The following is a 22,560-nucleotide window of genomic DNA, read 5'->3' on the forward strand; positions in this document are numbered from 1 at the left end:
TGAACTACTGTATGTGAACAGTCTTGAGGTGGGATCTCACTGTACCTGGAGGGGCATCTTGGGTTGTTCCATATACACAGGTGGAGGCTGCATGTAACAAAAGCAATAACCATCTTATAGGCTTGTGTTGAACTGATTACTAAATAGAATAAGAAATATATAGTCATAACAGTGTTACATATTTCACATAATGGTTAGTTATGAATTTGGAGCAATATGATAATAATAGTACGCATACCTGCTGTTCATACTGCATGGGCATTGGCTGCATGAAAAGGAAAACATAAAAGATTTGCAATCATATTGAAACATTTAAATCACCTTTAATTTTAAAACTTTGGAGAGATCTTCAAAATACACAAAGGAAAGAACAAAACAAATACTTCAGATATTTTAAGGAATAAATAGAGATAAGTACTAATAAGTTAAAATCCTCATTATTAGCTTTGGTATATATTGTTCTCCCATTTGCATATTTCATTGAGTCTTCTACAACCTTTCTACCAAATGAAGCAGCAGAACTACTCCATATGGTGTACTCGGCAAAGAGAGGGGAACCTCAAAAGCCTTGGTCAGCAACCTTCCAAGGGGAAGTCATCTCAAAATTAAAATATACTCCCTCTCAGAGAAGGGCATTCAGGGAAGGAAACCTTTTGCATTAAACACAAAAAATCAAGTCATGAATATTGAAGATGAAATGTTTGCAGTCCTCCAAGCAGATGTTAAAAATCTCTATATTCAAAGAAGATAAAATGAGAATAGCCGTGGTAAATGTGGGTTCCATGGTTGGACATAGCAGAGAGGTTGTGGCAATGTTTAGGAGTGGAGATCAGATGTGTAAATTCTGGTGGAAGTGAGAGGAGAGGATGGGAAATTTCAAAGGAGGAATAGCTGAAAAGTGCAATACACTTGTTGAGATGAACGTATAATGATCATGATGGTAAGCAGAGAAGATTACAGATGAAGCAACAAAGAGTCCCAAATTTTTTAAAATGTCAAAATCTTACAAGCTCAAACTTTCATTGTGATTTCTGGCACCTAGCCAAATACATCCCCAATAACTTTGCTTCTTCATCTTTCTCTCTTTCATTTCAACCTAATGGCACCACTAACATCTCATCCATTTCTAAAGCTGAACTCTTCACTCAAGCCTTTGCTAAAAACTCTCTTACACCTTCCGACTACTTCATGCTACCCATAAGGATCCTTTGCAGTGATGTTCCACGTCCTCATTGGCCTTAACCCTTGGAAGGCTTATTGACCTAATGGGGTCCCTCCTATTGTTCTCCAAAACTGTGCCTCTGTGCTTGCACCTTGCCTAATCAAACTCTTCCAACTTTGTCTATCAACATTTACCTTTCCTTCTTCCTTGAAGTTTGTCTACATTCAGCCTGTTCCTAAGGAGAGTAATTGCTCTAATCCCTCAAACTACTGTTTTATTGCTTTAATTTCCTGCCTCTCTAAAGATTTTGAATCTATTTTTAACAGGAATGCTTGACTTCTGATCTTTCTAAAATTTCTGATAGGGGCAGAGCAAACTTGGTATTGTCCAATGCCTCAAAAACTCAATTCCTCCATCTATCAACTCAACACAACCTTCCAGACAACTATCCCCTCTTCTTCAATGACACTCAACTGTCCCCCTCTTCTACACTGAACATCCTCGGTCTGTCCTTTACTTATAATCTGAACTGGAAACTTCACATCTCATCTCTAGCTAAAAAACAGCTTCTATGAAGTTGGGCGTTCTGAGACGTCTCCGCCAGTTTTTCTCACCCCCCCAGCTGCTTACTCTGTACAAGGGCCTTATCCGTCCATGTATGGAGTATGCTTCACATGTCTGGGGAGGTTTCACTCATACTGCTCTTCTAGACAGGGTGGAATCAAAAGCTTTTCGTCTCATCAACTCCTCTCCTCTAACTGACTGTCTTCAGCCTCTCTCTCACCGCCGCAATGTTGCATATCTAGCTGTCTTCTACCACTATTTTCATGCTAACTGCTCTTCTGATCTTGCTAACTGCATGTCTCCCCTCCTCACGCAGCCTCGTTGCACAAGACTTTCTTCTTTCTCTCACCCCTATTCTGTCCACCTCTCTAACGCAAGAGTTAACCAGTATTCTCAATCATTCATCCCTTTCTCTGGTAAACTCTGGAACTCCCTGCCTGCTTCTGTATTTCCACCTTCCTATGACTTGAATTCCTTCAAGAGGGAGGTTTCAAGACGCTTATTCATCAATTTTTTACCACTGCTTTGACCCTTTTCTGGGACTGGCATTTCAGTGGGCATATTTTTTTATTGGATTTTTGTTGCCCTTGGCCAGTGTCCTTCATACATAAAAAAAAAAAAAAAAAAAAAAAAAAAAAAAAAAAAAAAAGGAAGGTTCTTAAGCATCTATCGCTTTATGACTTTATATCTCGTCACTAGTATGGGTTCTGTCAAGGCTGTTCTATTGGTGATCCTCTGGCTTTCCTTAATGAGTCTTGGTCATCCTCTTTTAAGAATTTTGGTGAAACTTTTAATGTTGCCTTAGACATAAAAGAGCTTTGGATAGAGTCTGGTACAAATCTTTAATTTCCAAACTACCCTCCCCCTATGGATTCTATCCTTCTCTCTATAACTTCACCTCTAGTTCCCTTTCTGAACATTCTATTGCTGCTGTGGTAGACAGTCACTGTTTTTCTCCTAAGTCTATTAATCAACAGTGGTGTTCCTCAGGGTTCTGTCCTGTCACCCATCTTCTAAAGCAGGGATTCCCAACCTGGGATACATATACCCCCAGTGGTACATTTACACTTTTCATGGGGTACATCACATCTCAGAGAATAACCATTACTGTGCAATAAATGGTGTTGTAATCTGCAGTCAGATTGCACAATGTCGTGTTTTTTTTTCCAATTTCCTCATTTTGGCAAGCCAAACTTTTATCTAAATTATATCAAGAGTAGGGTGAATACCATTTGTTTTTCACTAATATGGAACTTCCCATGGCCACAATCTGTACTGGCCCTGAAAGTATCAGGTACCAACTCATATATCAACTAACGAAGGTGTAATGACATGACTCGTCACCAGCATTGTTGCCATAACTCTGTTGCATATGTTACATAAAAATTTTACTACACATGCAATAAAAATAAATGAAAAGACAAGGAATAATATTTTTAAAAAACTTAAAGGCTTGGGTCCAAATTGGTACATGTACTCATACTTAAGTGCACAATATCATGTATTTGTATGTTACTTGGACTCCACCTACTCAACTATTTTACAAATACTTTTGAGTACAGTGCAATATCAAAATATCACAATTCCATCTTTTTAGTCTTAATTTAATTATGGGTACATAGGAATCTATAAAAATGTCCAAGTGGTACAGAGGAACAGAAAGATTGGGAACCCTATTCTAAAGCAAACTTCTCCTCTCCACTCATATGTTTATGATCCCACCCTGCGCTTTTCCATGTCTTTTCATTGACATTCAATCCTTCAGGGAAGTAAACAGCTCATGCAGGGAAGCCACAAAATGCCTGACTTCTGATCTCTCTAAAACTTCTGATTAGGCAGACTAAAGTTAGTATTGCTCAATGCCTCAAACTCAATTCCTCTATCAATTTGACACAACCTTCCAGATAAATATCCCCTCTTCTTCAATGACAACTGTTCTCCTCTTCTACGCTGAACATTCTCGATCTGTCCTTTATTTATGATCTAAACTGGAAATTTCACATCTCATTTCTGGCTTGGAAATTTCACATCTCATCTCTGGCTAAAACAATTTCTATGAAGTTAGGCATTCTGAGTCATCCCCGTCACTTTTCTCACCAGCCCCCTTCCCCTAAGCTGCTAACTCTGTACAGGGGCCTTATCGGTCCATGCAAGGAGTATGCTTCAGATGTATGGGGGGCTCCACTTATACTATTCTTTTAGACAGGGTGGAATCAAAAGCTTTTCGTCTTATCAACTCCTCTAACTATCATCAGCCTCTCTCTCATTGCTGCAATGTTGCATCTCTTGCTATCTTTTACTGCAATTTTCATGCTAACTGTTCTTCTGATCTTGGTAACCACATGTCTGCCCTCCTCTAGCAGTCTCACTTCACAAGGCATTCTTCTTTCTCTCATCCCTATTCTGTCCACCTCTCTAGTGCAAGATATAACCAGTGCTCTCAATCATTCATCCCTTTCTCTGGTAAACTCTTGAACTTCCTGCCTGTTTCTGTATTTCCTCCTTCCTATGACTTGAACTCTTTCAATAGGGAAGTTTCAAGACATTTATCCTCTGTTATTTGATCATTTTATTTGACATTGCTCTGGGAACTAGCACTTATTAAGTGGGCCTTTTTTTTTTTTTTTTTTTTGTTGCCCTTGGCCAGTGGCCCTTACATAAAAAAAAAAAAAAAAGTGAAAACCCAGATGTTACAATGGCCCTGTGTCCCAAGGTAAAGGATATCATTCACTGAAGGCTCAACAGCCAATGAGATGGAGATGAGCATCAAGATCATGTGCAGCTATATTGTATGCCCTAACTTTGTACATGAATACAATATAAAGAATGCAGATGGGAGCAAGAAGACCAATGTGTGGGAGTCTGCTCAAAATCCTTTGCTGTTTGCAGTGGTGAAGGAAGTGACAAGGCAAGAAGAAATCAAAGGACTGTGGGAGTTATTGTAAGATGGTGATAACAGCAAAGAGCAGGATGAAGCAAATGGCAGATTTAATAGATGGAAGACTTGCATGAAGTAAAGAGGCTTGAAAGATATGGAGAAGACCAAAGTGATAGTCACTTGGAGGGTTACATGAGTAAGGTTGAAAACAAGTAGATATCAATGTAGTTGCAGAAAGAGGAAGGGGGAATGATAGGTGAAAGAAAGAGAGAGAGTTGCTGATGTAAGGGAGAGAAAAGCAATAATGACAAAAAGAGAGAGGAGAAATTTGGGATGGATGGAGATCTGTAACTTCTGTAGCTCTTTTGACTCAGAAGCCAATTACTATGTGCAGCTTTTATTAATGAAATGAAACTTTTGTTACCTGAAAAATGCAGACAAAGATAGTAGTGATAGCAATGTAAGTACTATTTCCACAATGGAGGCTCCAGGGAGGCAGAGGTGGAAGAAGATATGTGTGTGTGTATGTTTACCTAGTTAAATTTACCTAGTTGTAATTTAAAGGGCCTGAGCTATGCTCATGTGGTCCCATCTTCATATCTACCAGGGTCTGAAAAATTTCTTTTTTAAACCCAACCCAATGTATTTTTTGGGGGGTTTATTATTTTTTGGGGGGGAGGTTATTGTTTTTTTGAGTTTTTTTTTTGTTTACTCTTCATATTTATATGTAAATCAGTTTAAGGGGAGCGCCCACCTCCACCTGCAAAGTGGCTCCTTTTAACCGTAGACTTTTTTTCCATTGTTTCATCTTCTTTGTCATTAAAAATATAATACTCGTTGAAATTTTTATTAATCTATAACGAACTGCGCATGCGCAGTGAATTCTTTTCAAAGTTGTTAAAAAAAATTGGATAAAAAATTTTAGAGTCAATGGATCACATTGAAATTGTGCATGGTAGCAGCTAGAAAGATTATGCAGGTTCAGTAAGAAGGTTTTGTCCAAATCAATATTATAAAGTAATCAAAACATTAGTCAAACATAGAGGAAATTTTTTTGTGCATAAAGAAAATCACAAGAAAAAAACCTACTTGAAAAATGAAAATTTCTTCTTATCGATCGTGTGTCACAGTCCCGTCTACTTACATGACAAAAATGGTGACTATAGGACAATAAATAATCCAGTCATTACAGGAAAACCTCAAAAAAGCATGTTTTTCAGGAGAGGCAAAAATGGATCAACTTTCAATAAGATGCCTAAAAATCAGTAGAAACGAGGCTAGCTACCCCTAAAACTTCCCCATTTTCTCTCTTGCTGAGTCAGAGAGAGAGCAGGATTTATAGGGATTTCATTTATATATTGTTATATTTGTAAATCATTGCTATTAGAGGCTTTCTATGCAATGCTGAAACATTGCAAGGCTCAGCATGTGGTGCCTATAGCTTTTATTGCCTTTTTATACCCTTCCCTGTACTTTGATTTTATTTGATCAAGTTAGTGATGTAAGTGAAACATAAAAGTATTGTTGAATATTTAGTTATTTATTTATTTATATATTTTTGGCCTTTACCGACTAGATAGTCTCACCCCTGGGGTATCATGGAAGTAGTTGCATCATCGGAAAGGGATATATATTTTTCCTTTTTTCTTTCCAGCATAGATTTTGCTGTAGAGAAGGACAAATTGAAAGCCATTGATAGAGAAATAAGCAATTCTCTCTATGGCAGCTTGTCGCGCGCGGCCATCGAGACGCTACCACAGCACGGCGAAAATGGGGGGGGTGGGGAAACCGCTCTCTACCTAAGCCTAAACTTGTCAGATCCGTGATTATTGTATACCAAACATTTCCCCTATCATGTGGGATGAATTTAAGCCCCCCCAAAAAAAAGGTGAAAAAAAAAAATTTTCAATGCAATTGGAGGTGGGCGCTCCCCTTAAATATGCAATTAAAAAGTAATCTAGAGTCAAACAAAGGATCTGAAGTTTTTATGTAGGAGGGACACTGGCCAAAAGCAACAAAATATAATAATAAAAAAAAAGTCCTACTGAAGTGTCAGACCCGAAACAGTCAAAAAGCGGTTGTCAAAAATTAACGGATAACTGTCTTGAAACCTTTCTCTTGAAAGAGTTCAAGTCATAAGAAGGAGGAAATACATAAGAAGGAAGGGAGTTTACCAGGGAAAGGGATGAATGACTGAGAATAATAGTTAACTCTTGCACTTGAGAAGTGGACAGAATAGGGGTGAGAAAAAGAAGTCTTGTGCAGTGAGGCCGCAGGAGGAGGGGAGGCATGCAGTTAGCAAGTTATGATGAGCAGTTAGCATGAAAATAGTAGTAGAAGATAGCTAGAGCATTGTGGCAATGAGAGACTGAAGACAGTCAGTTACTTAGAGGAGAGGAATTGATAAGATGAAATGCTTTTGACTCTACCCTGTCTAAAAGAGTAGTATGAGTGGAATCCCCCCACCTACATGTGAAGCATACTCAATACATGGACAACTAAGGCCCCTGTACAGAGTTAGCAGCTGGGTAGGTAAGAAAAATAGGTGGAGATGTCTCAGAACGTCTAACTTCATAGAAGCTGTTTTAGTGAGAGATGAGATGTGAAATTTCCACTTTAGATTATAAGTAAAGAACAGACTGAGGATGTTAAGTGTGGAAGAGGGGGACAGTTTTGTGTCTCTGAAAAAAGAGGGGATAGTTGCCTGGAAGGTTGTGTTGAGTTGAGAGTTGGAGGAATTTAGTTTTTGAGGCATTGAGCAATACTAAGTTTGTTCTGTCCCAAATCAGAAATTTTTGAGAAATCAGAAGTCAGGTGTTTTGTGGCTTCCCTGGGAAAAATGTTTACTTCTTGAAGGATTGAATGTCTACGAAAAGACATGGAAAAGTGCAGGGTGGTATCATCAGCATAGGAGTGGATAGGACGAAGTTTGGTTTAGATCATTGATGAATAGTAGGAAGAGAGTGGGTGACTGGACAGAACCCTGAGGAACACCACTTTTAGGAGATTTAGAAGAACAGTGACTGTCTACCACAGCAGCAATAGAATGGTCAGAAAAAAAAAACTTGAGATGAAGTTACAGAGAAAGGGATAGAAGCTGTAGGAAGGTAGTTTGGAAATCAAAGCTCTGTGCCAGACTCTATTAAAAGCTTTTGATATGCCTAAGCCAACAGCAAAAGTTTCACCAAAATCCCTAAAAGAGGATGACCAGAACTCAGTAAGGAAAGCCAGATGATCACCGGTAGAGCAGCCTTGATGGAACCCATAAAGAGATCATATAGAAGGTTGTGATAGATGTTTAAGAATCTTCTGGTTGAGGATAGATTCAAAACTTTAGGTAGGCAGGAAATTAAAGCAATAGGACAATAGTTTGAGGGATTAGAATAGTCAGTCTGTGAGAAACTATTTTTCTTTATATTATCCAAGCATCTTCCTTTTCTTAGTTTTTTTTTCCTATGGCCTCGTGTGTATCTGGTATTTTCTACTTCTCTTAGCAGCAGTTTCTTATTATCAATTTCTTCCTCTCTATTTCACAATTTATAAATTGGTATTAAATCTCCCCTTTCACTTCAAAAAGTAGATTAATTTTCTTTAACCTGTCTTCTTATGTTAATTCTTCCAGTTCTGGAACCATGTTTGTTGCCATCCTTTGTATCCTTTCTAGTTTTGTGACATGTTTCTTCTTGTGGGGAGACCACACTGATTTAGCATATTCCAACTTTAGTCTGACCCTCTTCTCTTTTGCAGAGATCTCCATTCTTGGAGACTTCAATGTTCACCACCAGCTTTGGCTTTCCTCTCCCTTCACTGACCATCCTGGCGAACTAGCCTTCAACTTTGCTATCCTCCACGACCTAGAGCAATTGGTGCAACACCCTACTCGTATTCCTGACCGTCTTGGATATATGCCCAACATTCTTAACCTTTTCCTGACCTCTAATCCTTCTGCTTGTGCTGTCACCCTTTCTTCTCCGTTGGGCTCCTCCAATCACAATCTCATATCTGTATCTTGTCCTATAGCTCCAATCCCTCCTCAGGATCCCCCTAAGCGAAGGTGCCTCTGGCGTTTTGCCTCTGTTAGTTGGGGGGACCTGAGGAGGTATTTTGCTGATTTTCCTTGGAATGACTATTGCTTCTGTGTCAGAGACCCATCTTTGTGTGCTGAGTGCATAACAGAGGTGATAGTGTCTGGCATGGAAGCATACATTCCTCACTCTTTTTCTCGTCCTAAACCTCTTAAACCTTGGTTTAACACAGCTTGTTCTCGTGCTATACATGATACAGAGGTGGCCCACAAAAGGTACTCAAGCCTTCCATCACCAGAATCTCATGCACTTTATATTTCTGCCCGGAACCATGCCAAGTCTGTTCTCCAACAAGCCAAAAACTCCTTCATTAACAGAAAGTGTCAAAACCTTCCAAGATCTAACTCCCCTTGTGACTTCTGGCACCTAGCCAAAAATATCTCCAATAACCTTGCTTCTTCTTCTTTCCCTCCTCTATTTCAACCAGATGGCACCACTGCTTGCTTCTTCTTCTTTCCCTCCTATATTTCAACCAGATGGCACCACTGCTATCACATCTATTTCTAAAGCTGAACTCTTCGCTCAAACCTTTGCTAAAAAATCTATCTTGGACGATTCTGGGCTTGTTCCTCCCTCTCCTCCACCCTCTGACTACTTCATGTCACTTATTAAAATTCTTCGCAGTGATGTTTTCCTTGCCCTCGCTGTGCTAAACCCTCAGAAGGCTTATGGACCTGATGGGGTCCCTCCTATTGTTCTCCGAAACTATGCCTCCGTGCTTGCACCTTGCCTAGTCAAACTCTTTCAGCTCTACCTTTCCTTCTTGCTGGAAGTTTGCCTACATTCAACCTGTTCCTAAAACAGGGTGACCATTCTAATCCCTCAAACTACCGTCCTATTGCTTTAATTTCCTGCCTATCTGAAGTTTTTGAATCTATTCTCAACAGGAAGATTCTTAAACATCTATCACTTCACAACCTTCTATCTGATCACCAATATGGGTTCCGTCAAGGCCGCTCTACTGGTGATCTTCTGGCTTTCCTTACTGAGTCTTGGTCATCCTCTTTTAGAGATTCTGGTGAAACTTTTGCTGTTGCCTTGGATATATGAAAAGCTTTTGATAGAGTCTGGCACAAAGCTTTGATTTCCAAACTACCCTCCTACGGCTTCTATCCTTCTCTCTGTAACTTCATCTCAACTTTCCTTTTTGACCGTTCTATTGCTGCTGTGGTAGACGATCACTCTTCTTCTCCTAAAGCTATTAAGAGTGGTGTTCCTCAGGGTTCTGTCCTGTCACCCACTCTCTTATTATTCATTAATGATCTTCTAAACCAAACTTCTTGTCCTATCCACTCATTTTTTTTTTTTTTTTATGTAGGAAGGACACTGGCCAAGGGCAACAAAAATCTAATAAAAAAAAATGCCCACTGAAATGCCAGTCCCATAAAAGGGTGAAAGCAGTGGTAAAAAATTGATGAATAAGTGTCTTGAAACCTCCCTCTTGAAGGAATTCAAGTCATAGGAAGGTGGAAATACAGAAGCAGGCAGGGAGTTCCAGAGTTTACTAGAGAAAGGGATGAATGATTGAGAATACTGGTTAACTCTTGCGTTAGAGAGGTGGACAGAATAGGGGTGAGAGAAAGAAGAAAGTCTTGTGCAGCGAGGCCACAGAAGGAGGGGAGGCATGCAGTTAGCAAGATCAGAAGAACAGTTAGCATGAAAATAGCGGTAGAAGACAGCTAGATATGCAACACTGCGGCGGTGAGAGACAGGCTAAAGACAGTCAGTTAGAGGAGAAGAGTTGACGAGACGAAAAGCTTTTGATTCCACCCTGTCTAGAAGAGCAGTATGAGTGGAACCCCCCCAGACATGTGAAGCATACTCCATACATGAACGGATAAGGCCCTTGTACAGAGTTAGCAGCTGGGGGGGTGAGAAAAACTGGCGGAGACATCTCATAACACCTAACTTCATAGAAGCTATTTTAGCTAGAGATGAGATGTGAAGTTTCCAGTTCAGATTATAAGTAAAGGACAGACCGAGGATGTTCAGTGTAGAAGAGGGGGACAGTTGAGTGTCATTGAAGAAGAGGGGATAGTTGTCTGGAAGGTTGTGTCCAGTTGATAGATGGAGGAATTGAGTTTTTGAGGCATTGAACAATACCAAGTTTGCTCTGCCCCAATCAGAAATTTTAGAAAGATCAGAAGTCAGGCGTTCTGTGGCTTCCCTGCGTGATATGTTTACCTCCAGAAGGGTTGGACGTCTATGAAAAGACGTGGAAAAGTGCAGGGTGGTATCATCAGCGTTGGAGTGGATAGGACAAGAAGTTTGGTTTAGAAGATCATTAATGAATAATAAGTAGAGAGTGGGTGAAAGGACAGAATCCTGAGGAACACTACTGTTAATAGATTTAGGAGAAGAACAGTGACCGTCTACCACAGCAGCAATAGAACGGTTAGAAAGGAAACTTGAGATGAAGTTACAGAGAGAAGGATAGAAACCGTAGGAGGGTAGTTTGGAAATCAAAGCTTTGTGCCAGACTCTATCAAAAGCTTTTGATATGTCCAAGGGAACAGCAAAAGTTTCACCAAAATCTCTAAAAGAGGATGACCAAGACTCAGTAAGGAAAGCCAGAAGACCACCAGTAGAGTGGCCTTGACAGAACCCATACTGGCGATCAGATAGAAGGTTGTGAAGTGATAGATGTTTAAGAATCTTCCTGTTGAGGATAGATTCAAAAACTTTAGATAGGCAGGAAATTAAACCAATAGGACGGTAGTTTGAGGGATCAGAACGGTCACCCTTTTTAGGAACAGGTTGAATGTAGGCAAACTTCCAGCAAGAAGGAAAGGTAGATGTTGACAGACAGAGCTGAAAGAGTTTGACTAGGGAAGGTGCAAGCACAGAGGCACAGTTTCGGAGAACAATAGGAGGGACCCCATCAGGTCCATAAGCCTTCTGAGGGTTTAGGCCAGCGAGGGCATGGAAAACATCATTGCGAAGAATTTTAATAGGTGGCATGAAGTAGTCAGAGGGTGGAGGAGAGGGAGGAACAAGCCCAGAATCGTCCAAGGTAGAGTTTTTAGCAAAGATTTGAGGAAAGAGTTCAGCTTTAGAAATAGATGTGATAGCAGTGGTGCCATCTGGTTGAAATAGAGGAGGGAAAGAAGAAGAAGCAAAGTTATTGGAGATATTTTTGGCTAGATGCCAAAAATCACGAGGGGAGTTAGATCTTGAAAGGTTTTGACATTTTCTGTTAATGAAGGAGTTTTTGGCTAGTTGGAGAACAGACATGGCATGGTTCCAGGCAGAAATATAAAGTTCATGAGATTCTGGTGATGGAAGGCTTAAGTACCTTTTGTGGGCCACCTGTCTATCATGTATAGCACGAGAACAAGCTGTGTTAAACCAAGGTTTAGAAGGTTTAGGACGGGGAAAAGAGTGAGGAATGTATGCCTCCATGCCAGACACTATCACCTCTGTTATGCGCTCAGCACATAAAGACGGGTCTCTGACACGGAAGCAGTAGTCATTCCAAGGAAAATCAGCAAAATACCTCCTCAGGTCCCCCCAACTAGCAGAGGCAAAACGCCAGAGGCACCTTCGCTTAGGGGGATCCTGAGGAGGGATTGGAGTGATAGGACAAGATAAAGATATGAGACTGTGATCAGAGGAGCCCAACGGAGAAGAAAGGGTGACAGCATAAGCTGAAGGATTAGAGGTCAGGAAAAGGTCAAGAATGTTGGGCATATCTCCAAGACGGTCAGGAATACGATTAGGGTGTTGCACCAATTGCTCTAGGTCATGGAGGATAACAAAGTTGTAGGCTAGTTCACCAGGATGGTCAGTGAAGGGAGAGGAAAGCCAAAGCTGGTGGTGAACATTGAAGTCTCCAAGAATGGAGATCTCTGCAAAAGGGAAGAGGTTCAGAATGTGCTCCACTTTGGAAGTTAAGTAGTCAAAGAATTTCTTATAGTCAGAGGAGTTAGGTGAGAGGTATACAGCACAGATAAATTTAGTATGAGAGTGACTCTGTAGTCGTAGCCAGATGGTGGAAAACTCGGAAGATTCAAGAGTGTGGGCACGAGAGCAGGTTAAGTCGTTGCGCACATAAACGCAGCATCCAGCTTTGGATTGAAAATGAGGATAGAGAAAGTAGGAGGGAACAGAAAAGGGGCTACTGTCAGTTGCCTCAGACACCTGAGTTTCAGTGAGGAAAAGATGAGGCTTAGAAGAGGAGAGGTGGTGTTCTACAGATTGAAAATTAGATCTTAGACTGCGAATGTTGCAGAAGTTAATGAAGAAAAAGTTGAGGGGGGTGTCAAGACACAGAGGGTCGTCGACAGAAAGGCAGTCCGACCTGGGGACATTTATGGTCCCCTCCCCAGATGGGAACTCCGAGGCTGGTGTAGGAGTCGCCATGATGATTTTAAAATTTTTGAGTGAAGGGTGTGTGTGTTATTAGGTGCTTGTAGTTTTGTGTGGAGGAAGAGAGTTGTCTTTAGTGTCATACACTGATGATACCACCCTGCACTTTTCCATGTCTTTTCATAGACATCCAACCCTTCAGGAAGTAAACATTTCACGCAGGGAAGCCACAGAACGCTTGACTTCTGATCTTTCTAAAATTTCTGATTGGGGCAGAACAAACTTGGTATTGTTCAATGCCTTAAAAACTCAATTCCTCCATCTATCAACTCAACACAACCTTCCAGACAACTATCCCCTCTTCTTCAATGACACTCAACTGTCCCCCTCTTCCACACTGAACATCCTCAGTCTGTCCTTTACTTATAATCTGAACTGGAAACTTCACATCTCATCTCTAGCTAAAACAGCTTCTATGAAGTTAGGCATTCTGAGACATCTCCGCCAGTTTTTCTCACCCCCCCAGCTGCTAACTCTGTACAAGGGCCTTATCCATCCATGTATGGAGAATGCTTCACATGTCTGGGAGGGTTCCACTCATACTGCTCTTCTAGACAGGGTGGAATCAAAAGCTTTTCGTCTCATCAACTCCTCTCCTCTAACTGACTGTCTTCAGCCTCTCTCTCACCACCACAATGTTGCATCTCTAGCTGTCTTCTACTGCTATTTTCATGCTAACTGCTCTTCTTATCTTGCTAACTGCGTGCCTCCCCTCCTCCCGTGGCCTTGCTGCACAAGACTTTTTTCTTTCTCTCACCCCTATTCTGTCCACCTCTCTAACGCAAGAGTTAACCAGTATTCTCAATCATTCATCCCTTTCTCTAGTAAACTCTGGAACTCCCTGCCTGCTTCTGTATTTCCACCTTTCTATTGACTTGAATTCCTTCAAGAGGGAGGTTTCAAGACACTTATTCATCAATTTTTGAATACCACTTTGACCCTTTTATGGGACTGGCATTTCAGTGGGCATTTTTTTTTTTATTGGAGTTTTGTTGCTGTTGGCCAATGTCCTTCCTACATAAAAAAAAAAAAAAAAATCAGTGATAATTATCTTTCTCATCATATCTTTATTCATGTAGTGGAATGCTGTTCCAACATTTCTCACCATTCTACATGTATCTCTGAATATCTTTTCTACATGTTTCTCCAACTGTTAACTATCCTGTATTATCACTCTCAGATCTTTCTCTTCTTGTACTTTTATTTCTCCATTTCCCATTTTATATGTCCATTTTGGTCTCTTAACTTTTTCACATTTCCATTACATGGCATTTTTTCACATTAAATTTCATCCATTTCTTACTCCAGTCCCAGATTTTATTCAATTTTTCTTGTAAAATTTCAGTCTTTGTTGTTTCTTCTGTGTCTTTGTAATATTGCATTGCCTGCAAACAAATCCATGTAACTCTTTACTCCTTCAGGCATATCATTTATGTAGATCAAGAAAAGTATTGGTGCCAGCACTGATCCTTGTGGTACTCCACTATCTACTTTTCTCCATTTCGATTTTACATCTTTTACTACTGTTCTCATTTCTCTTCCCTTTAAATAACTTTCCATCCAATTTATTTAATTTTCCATTTAATCCTCCTATATTTTCTAGCTTCCGTAGTAGCCTGTTGTGGGGAACTTTATCAAAAGCTTTTTTTAGATCTAAATACACACAGTCTACCCATCCATTCCTCTCTTGTTTTGTATCAGTCACTCTCGAATAGCAGCTCATCAAATTTGTTACACATGATTGCTTTTGTCTAAAGCCATACTGTTTTTCTGATATTATATCATGTTTTTCTAGAAATTTTGTACACTGCTTGTCAATCACTTTTTCACAGACCTTACATACTATGCTGGTCATTGATACTGGTCAGTAGTTTAGTGGTTTTTCTTTCTTTCCACTTTTATAAACTGGCACTATGTCTGGTCTATTCCATTTCCTTAGGCACTCTTCCATTTGATATTGAGCACTTTATCATGTCATATACTGGTTCAATTAATTGTTTCCTGCACTTTTTTAAAATGAAACTTGATGCTCCTGTTGCTTTTCTTCCAGTTCCTCCATCATTTTATAAATTTCCCACATTTGTTTTTTTTTGTCTTCTCATATTGTGGTTCTTTAAATTCTATTCTTCTGTAAAAACCTGTTGAAAGTTTTTGTTTAGCAATTCACTCATGTCTTTTGGGTCTTCATATGTTTCATTTCCATCCTTCAATCTTTCTACTTTTCTTTTAGTTTAATTTTTATGAATTTGTAGTTTTGGTTTATCCTTAAAATTTTCAACTGTATCCTTTTCATATCCTTTCTCTTCTTCTCTCCTTATTTTCACACATTAATTTCTTATTATCTTAAAGTCTTCTTTATTTTTGGGGGGTTTTGATTTCTTTTCATTTTTATTCATGCTTCATCTCTTTTTTCTTTGGACTTGCACATCTCACACTGAACCACATCTATTTTCCTTTTTCTTTAGGTTTGTATAATGGGATATATTTATTTAGTCATGTCTCATATAGTTCCATAAAAATATCATACTTATCTTGCAAATAATTTGCTCTTTTCAGCTTTCCACAGTCCATTTCTTCATAGACTCTTATTGTCTATATTAATTTTTCTATAGTTTCTTCTGTTTTCTTTATATGATTCCTCTTCACTGACATCATTATCAGTCTCCATTTCTATCATTACATGGTCACTTTTTCCCATGGGACACATGTATCTTAATTCTTTAGTTAGGTTGATTCCTTTTGTTAATATTAGGTCTAGTCTTGCTGGTTTATCATCTCTCCTATATCTTGTATTTTCAGTCACCCATTACATCATCATAGTCAGCTTCAGAAATCTTTCTCCCCAACATAGTTTTGTTTCCTCCTGCCTTGAACATTCCCAACTTACTTCTTTGCAATTGATGTCACCAACCAATAACACTCTTTCATTACTTATGATCAATTTACTCAAACACTGAATGGTACCTTCTACTATTTTCTCATAGTCTTCCTTGCTCCAAAAATTTGTTTTGGGTGGTACATAGGTTGTTATTACCATTAGTATTTCTCCATTATTGTCCTCTAAGTTAACATTCACTATTTATGCTTTTCTTTCCCCATATTTCATTATTTTTGTCTTCACCTCTTTTCTTGTCATTATCATTACACCTCCCCCTCCTTTACCAATCCTGTCTCTTCTCCTTATATTGCAGTTATTGTTAATAACTACTGGCTTTCTTCTTTTAGCTTTGTTTCCATTAAACATACCACCTTTGGATTTTTTCTTTTAAATAGCTGTGTAATTTCAGTTTCCTGTGTATCAATCCATCCATGTTTATATACATCACATTCAGTCCTTCATCTTTACTATTTTTTTCCTGTTTTATTTTAATTTTTCTTTATGTATCATTTCTTCAGTCTGTCTCCCAAAACTCTCCAAAAAAAATTTAGTCTTTTCTTCTTCTGTTATTGATTCATTTTCATCTTAGCTTCTTCATACATTCCTTTCAATTTTTTCCATTCTTCTTCATTTCTGTTCTTCCTAATATATATATCTTTGCAATCTTCTACTTATCTTAGTTTGGATGTTCTTTCTAGTATATTTTCTGCTGCTATTTGTGATTTTAGTCTTATTTTCATAGGTCTTGTTTTGTCTTCCAGATAAGGTCCCAGCCTAATAACTTCTTCCACTTCTTCCTAAAATTCAGTGTCATCTTCATCATTTAATTTCTTCAGCAAGTCCTTCACTGTTTTTGTTTCTTTATCTCTTTTCAATATGTATGTTATATTTTTCTCCTTAATTCCATAAACTATAACACTTTTCCTCTTATTTACTGCATCTCTTACCAGGTCTTCATTGTTTTTCATTGTCTTTACCACTTTGTTTTCTACATTTTCATATTTTCTTTGTTACTTTTCAATTACTTCCTTTAAGTCAACACTTGCTTTATCCTTTTTTATTTTCCTGCCTTTCATTTCATCCATGATTACCTCTCTCACCCTCTTCTCACCTTTCACTAACTCTGCTTTCAAATCTTTATTTTCTTTCATTACTTTTTCTGTATTGTTTTGTAATTTCTCATTTTTCTTAATATTTTCTTGTTCTCTCACTTTAATCTCCTCCAGTTCTGTTTTCAGTTCTGTTTTCAGTCTTTACCTAAATTAATTTCCAACTTTTCCTGAAGGGATTTTACCATTTACACCACTATTTTCATTTCCTTCCTCTGTTGATCCACATAATGTTCTACTTTTATCAATCTCAACTTCAGAAACCGTATTTCACACTTTCATTTAAGTCTTGTTTACTAAATCCATCAAAGTTTACTTCTCTAGGTGAAACTGATTCAGAAATTGGGTATGCCATGTTTGTTTACATTTGCTGCCAGATTAGCTAAGCCACAAACCAGCATCATCATCTATGAAACCACACTCACTCACTCAGACCCCATAAATCACATCCCTAGACCTTCCTAGTAATGCTGTCCTTTTCAAAACAACCAGCAATCACCAGCAACTCAGACAATTGCAAATGCTCCAATTATTGCAAAAGATTTGGGTTGTATTAACAAAAATCCCCAGCCTTCTGCACAGCCTTGTGCTTACCTCCTAATTGTGCTTAAGGCTGGACTGAGCACAAAACTTAAGACCCAGTACCAATGCAGTATGAAGTGGTGACAGCAAAAGAGTAAAATCTCATACAATACAGTATTCGAAAACAAACATGATTCGTTCCAGTGTAGTGTTTGTTATAGTAAATGTGTTATGGTGACCAAAGAACCTATGGGAAAACAATTAAATGGTTCCGAGGAACCAGAAAATAATATAAAGAATTCCACAGTTAAAAAAATACATCAAAATGAGCACATTTGCACTACTACATTTGAGATAACACAACACGCCTAATCCTAAATTCTTATCATCCCGAGTTTCATGCATCATCACCCCGAGTTTCGCACGGCTTTGACAAGGATGGATCACACTTACCTACGCATACATATTATGTACATGCATCACATGTATACATACAGTAAACCCCCATAAGTTGGAGCCATCTTTCTCTCTCTCTCTCTCTCTCTCTCTCTCTCTCTCTCTCTCTCTCTCTCCATATATATATATATATATATATATATATATATATATATATATATATATATATATATATATATATATATATATATATATATATATATATATACACACACACATATATATAAAAGTAAAAACCCTACAAATTGCTAAATAGAATAAGACTAATTGGGAATGAAAATGGAATTTCAAATACAAGTGAGAGAGTCAGAAAGGATGAAGTCAAAATGACATAAAATAAATGATTGATTGATTAACTGAAGCCTCAGAAATAGAGGGTATCAATCCTTTAGGGGCCCCTTTGGAGCAACAAAAGTCATGCAAACACATTGTGCCTTTCTGTCTTGAACCAGCATTCATCAAAAAAGAGCAAATGGGGGAAAGGTATACATGTCTAAGCCTTTCATCTGGAAGGAGAACATGTCTTCTCTCCAAACAGCTGGATATGGCAGAAGAGACCCACATAGTGGAAAGGAATGGTTCAGGGCCATTATGAAGTGATCCAGATAGGGAGACCTCCATACACTGAAAATCCTTTCACAAATTACTAGATGCAGAATTCACTCCAAACTCCCACACTAGTGATAGGGGATATCTGCCACTGCACTGCAATGCCCCAGCACAAACTTGGGAGTGAAGAGAGATAGTTTTCTCATACCACTGCAGAATATCCTTTGTGAGGTCTGAGAGGGACTTAGAACGAGTCCTGCCTGATTTTCTTAAATAAGCCACCATTGTTGAGTTGCCTGCCATAGGGAGCCCACTGAACCTGACAGCTCCTGTTGAAAAGACTGAAGGGCCTAGAAAGTAGCCAACAGTTCAAGCTGATTGATGTGGAATTTGCTCTCCTTGGGACTCCACATCCTGGAGGCCAGTGCATGCCCCAACATGAGTACCACACATGTGAAGTGAAGCATCCAAGTACAGTTTGCTCCAGAGGTGCCACTATGAAAGTAGCACTTGCCATAAGGTTCAGTGGATCTAACCACCAGTCCAGATCTTCCAAATAATGATGGGATGGTGGGATCCAGAGCAACATAATACTCCATACCTTCTGTGAAAGTAAGAAGAGATATCAGATTCCCCAATAAAGAAGGATGCAGAAAAGCAATAATGCAATCATAAAACAGTCTTCACCGCCCATTCCCCCTCTCCCAATTCCTTCCACTCCCTCCAGCATCTCTGGGGGCAGGCCCCACTAATACTGAAGACAGTGAACTCTCTGAAGAGATCCTCCCAGCCTTGCAGTCCCCCACAACTGGACCCCTCGCCCGAAAAGAACCTCACTGCAGAGGTTGATTGTCTGGAGGAGAAATGAACAGAAGGAACAACCACAGCAGAACCCCTTGCCTCAAAAGAATCCCACTGCAGGGGTCGACTGTCTGAAGGAGGAAGGAGCAGCAGAAGGAGTAACCAGAGGCACTGAAATAACTCCTAGAAGGGCCCTTACCTTCTATGTGAATGAGGACTACCTCTCAGCAAAGGAACCAGACTTCCCTCAGTCCAATAAAAATATTTAACCCAGCAGTACCAGTCATTGGGCAATCTGATGGAAGCTAAGCAAGGCTTGGGATCTACCAGATTCTGCAATTGGACCTCCTCACAAACTGCTTGAGCCAACAAGGAACATCCCTGAGCCCTTTCCATGCCAGTGAGCAGAGCCAAGGTGTGGGCTTCAGGCAAAGAGAAATTAAGAAATTCCCTCATCTTGCCCATGAGATGAATTGGTTGCCAGGCATGGAAGCTGAATGGCAGTAAAGACCAACACCCAGGGTGTGGGTATCATGATAGGAAATGCAAAAAAGGGGTAAATCATCTTTCATCTTTTCTTTTTTGATCCCTAAATAGCTGGGAGCTTCATATGCTTTCGATGTGAATAAGGTGGTTAAGCAATAATTAATAATCATGGATTCTAGAATGTGTAATAACTGAGAAAACTTTTTGGAGATGTCTTTGGCTAGATGCCTAAAGTTATGAGGAGATAAACTTGGAAGATTTTGACATTAAATGTTGATAAAAGAATTTTTGACAAATTGGAGAATTTAATTGGAGCTTAATTTCAGGCAAAAATATAAAGGGCATGAATTTCAGGAGATAGAACACTAATATACTGTGTGTGAGCTGCCTCTTTATCCTGGATAATATACAAGTAAAAGCAAGGTTTACATGCTTTGACTTAAGCAAAGTATGTGAAATGTAAGGTTCCATACTGGAGCAATAAGACAGGATATGTCAATAAGACTGACTGGAAAAGGCTGGTGGAGAGGACAGTTTGACAGAATAAGCTGAAGTGTTAGGGATTAGGAAAATATAAAGAATGTTTGGTGCATCTACAAGGAGTCAAGAATGCAGGTAGGATTCTGTAGTAATTGCTCTGTCATGTAAAACAGCCAAGATAAAAGCTTGTTTATCTGGTTAATCAATGAAAGAAGGCAAATCAAAGAGATAAAGTAAACAATAAAAATTAATCAAACCGTCAAGTTCAACAACACGTACATCATAATAACAATTTTCCTATGATCTATCTATCTGGTGTGCCACTACTGCAGTGACACTTTAAGCATTTTCAGTAACACGTTAGCCATTTTTGCTCTCTGTTTGCATTTGTTATTAAAAATATTTTCAAAATGGGTAACAAAAACAAGTAACAAAAATGGCATGTTGCTGAAAATTGCCTAGGGTGTCACCACCTTAGTTTCAGTGGTAATTATGCCCTTCACTTTCTTCCTAGCATCATCCTTGGCAGTCAGCTTCCCAGGTGACATCATGACTTATGTAAATAAAGTTAACTTTATTGTAGAAACTTTATGTAGAAAGACAAAAAACACACTAGGAGCACAAGGATATGACTGCATGAGTTTTGCCTACAAGAGCACAGTGCTGACTGCAAGTGTGTGAGAGCAAGTGTGGCCAGGCGTCTGTTTAAAGCGTTCCACCTGGTGAAAAATAAAAGCCAGGTTCTCTGCCTGTTCAAACAGATGCTTGCAACTTAAGTCCTCACTTGTAACCTGAATATTTTTTCTTGAATATGTTTTACTCATGATCCAGGTTATTCATAACCTCATAACCTGAGGTACCACTGTATATGCAATTTTTCCAAAACAGAAGGACTTCCTGAATACCACACTGTAGGATTGAAAATAAATAAAATAGGCATTATATTTCAAGCAATAGCTCAATAATTATATATATATATATATATATATATATATATATATATATATATATATATATATATATATATATATATATATATATATATATATATATATATATATATATATATATATATATAAAACACTACACCATGGTGTTACCAGTAAATTCTATTTCCATTTTCAGTAAAGTGAGAGTGCTTATCTTGCAAATGAAAAATGAGCAATGAATTGTAGCAAGTGCAATGTTGTTTGGTAGTGAAGTATGGCAGGTTGAGTGATATGAAAAGCCTAGAATGTACTGAAAAAAAAAAATGTTGTGATAGGCAGGCAGGCAACCAAGGGAAGAATAAAAGAATGTAAATTTGGAATTATCTCCGTAAAGCAAAGTAAACAGGCTCATTGAGCTGAAATTAAATAACAAAGGATGACCTATGTAAACAGAGAGCTTATCCTTTCAAACAGTGATAAACTATAAGTGGTGTTCTGTTAGCTGCTCCATGCATCTAATGATTTCCAACCATGCACTCTAGTACATGAGCAAATTAATTTCCTACATAATGTCTAAAATGGGCTAGATGTTAGATATGTTCAATTCATAGAGCAACACTATTCAAAAACTGATTTTTTCTCTTTTATCCATACAAGAACAAATGGAAATGGAAAATAAAGATCTTTACTTTAAAAGGAATAAAAAGATTAAAAGACAATCCTTGAGGCTAAACATGCATAAATATACAAATTTTACCTGTGGTTCTTCTTGTGGCTGCATCTAAAGATACACCTTTATTAGAAAAATCTTTACACAGGAAATTAATGATCATGCAAAATTAGACATTACATATCTAGATTATCTACATTATATTAATCTATAAACCTGGAAGAATTAGTAACCAACAAAGTATTATATCAAACAAATCATATAAAATCTGAAATTAAAATATATATATCTGTTTTGTGATATTCTTATTCTTAGGCACTTATAGATAAATTACATACTTATAGATCTTTTTTATTTTTTTATTTGTTGTTGTGTGCATCAATCATGACTATGGAGAAACCCAAAAATTGAGTTATCACTATAAGCACAAAAGGGTGAACAGTCAACTAACAGATCTGCATCTTATCGTGTACTTTTTCTCTTCCCACCACCCACAGGATGGAAAGCAAAACAGGTGACTAGGTAATCTATGAGTTCCCAAGGTGAGCTGGAAGACAAGCCTCTCTTTCAGCCAATAAGAGTGTGATTTTTTTTTGGGGGGGGGAGGGGGGACAACTGCAATG

At 38.5% G+C, this 22,560-nt stretch overlaps 1 protein-coding gene across 10 annotated transcripts in view; it reads right to left on the reverse strand.

The window, feature by feature from the left end:
• LOC135101479 (synaptophysin-like) overlaps window positions 1–22,560 on the reverse strand; it is a 137,765-nt gene that overhangs the window by 100,767 nt on the left and 14,438 nt on the right. For 6 of the 10 annotated variants that reach the window (XR_010269289.1, XR_010269288.1, XM_064005527.1 and 3 more), the window contains exons 2-4: window positions 22,025–22,048; window positions 239–265; window positions 46–87 (exon numbers count right to left, since the gene is read on the reverse strand). The exons of 2 other annotated variants lie outside the window; for them this stretch is intronic. Coding sequence is in view for 6 of the 8 variants with exons in the window: in XM_064005527.1 (XP_063861597.1) it covers window positions 46–87; window positions 239–265; window positions 22,025–22,048 (93 nt within the window). In the remaining 2 variants the exon portion in view is untranslated. The remainder of the gene's footprint in view (window positions 1–45; window positions 88–238; window positions 266–22,024; window positions 22,049–22,560) is intronic. 2 more of the 10 variants (XM_064005545.1, XM_064005552.1) reach the window with 2 other exon arrangements.

This window comes from Scylla paramamosain, chromosome 1, assembly GCF_035594125.1.
Source record: "Scylla paramamosain isolate STU-SP2022 chromosome 1, ASM3559412v1, whole genome shotgun sequence".
Taxonomy (NCBI): domain Eukaryota; kingdom Metazoa; phylum Arthropoda; class Malacostraca; order Decapoda; family Portunidae; genus Scylla; species Scylla paramamosain.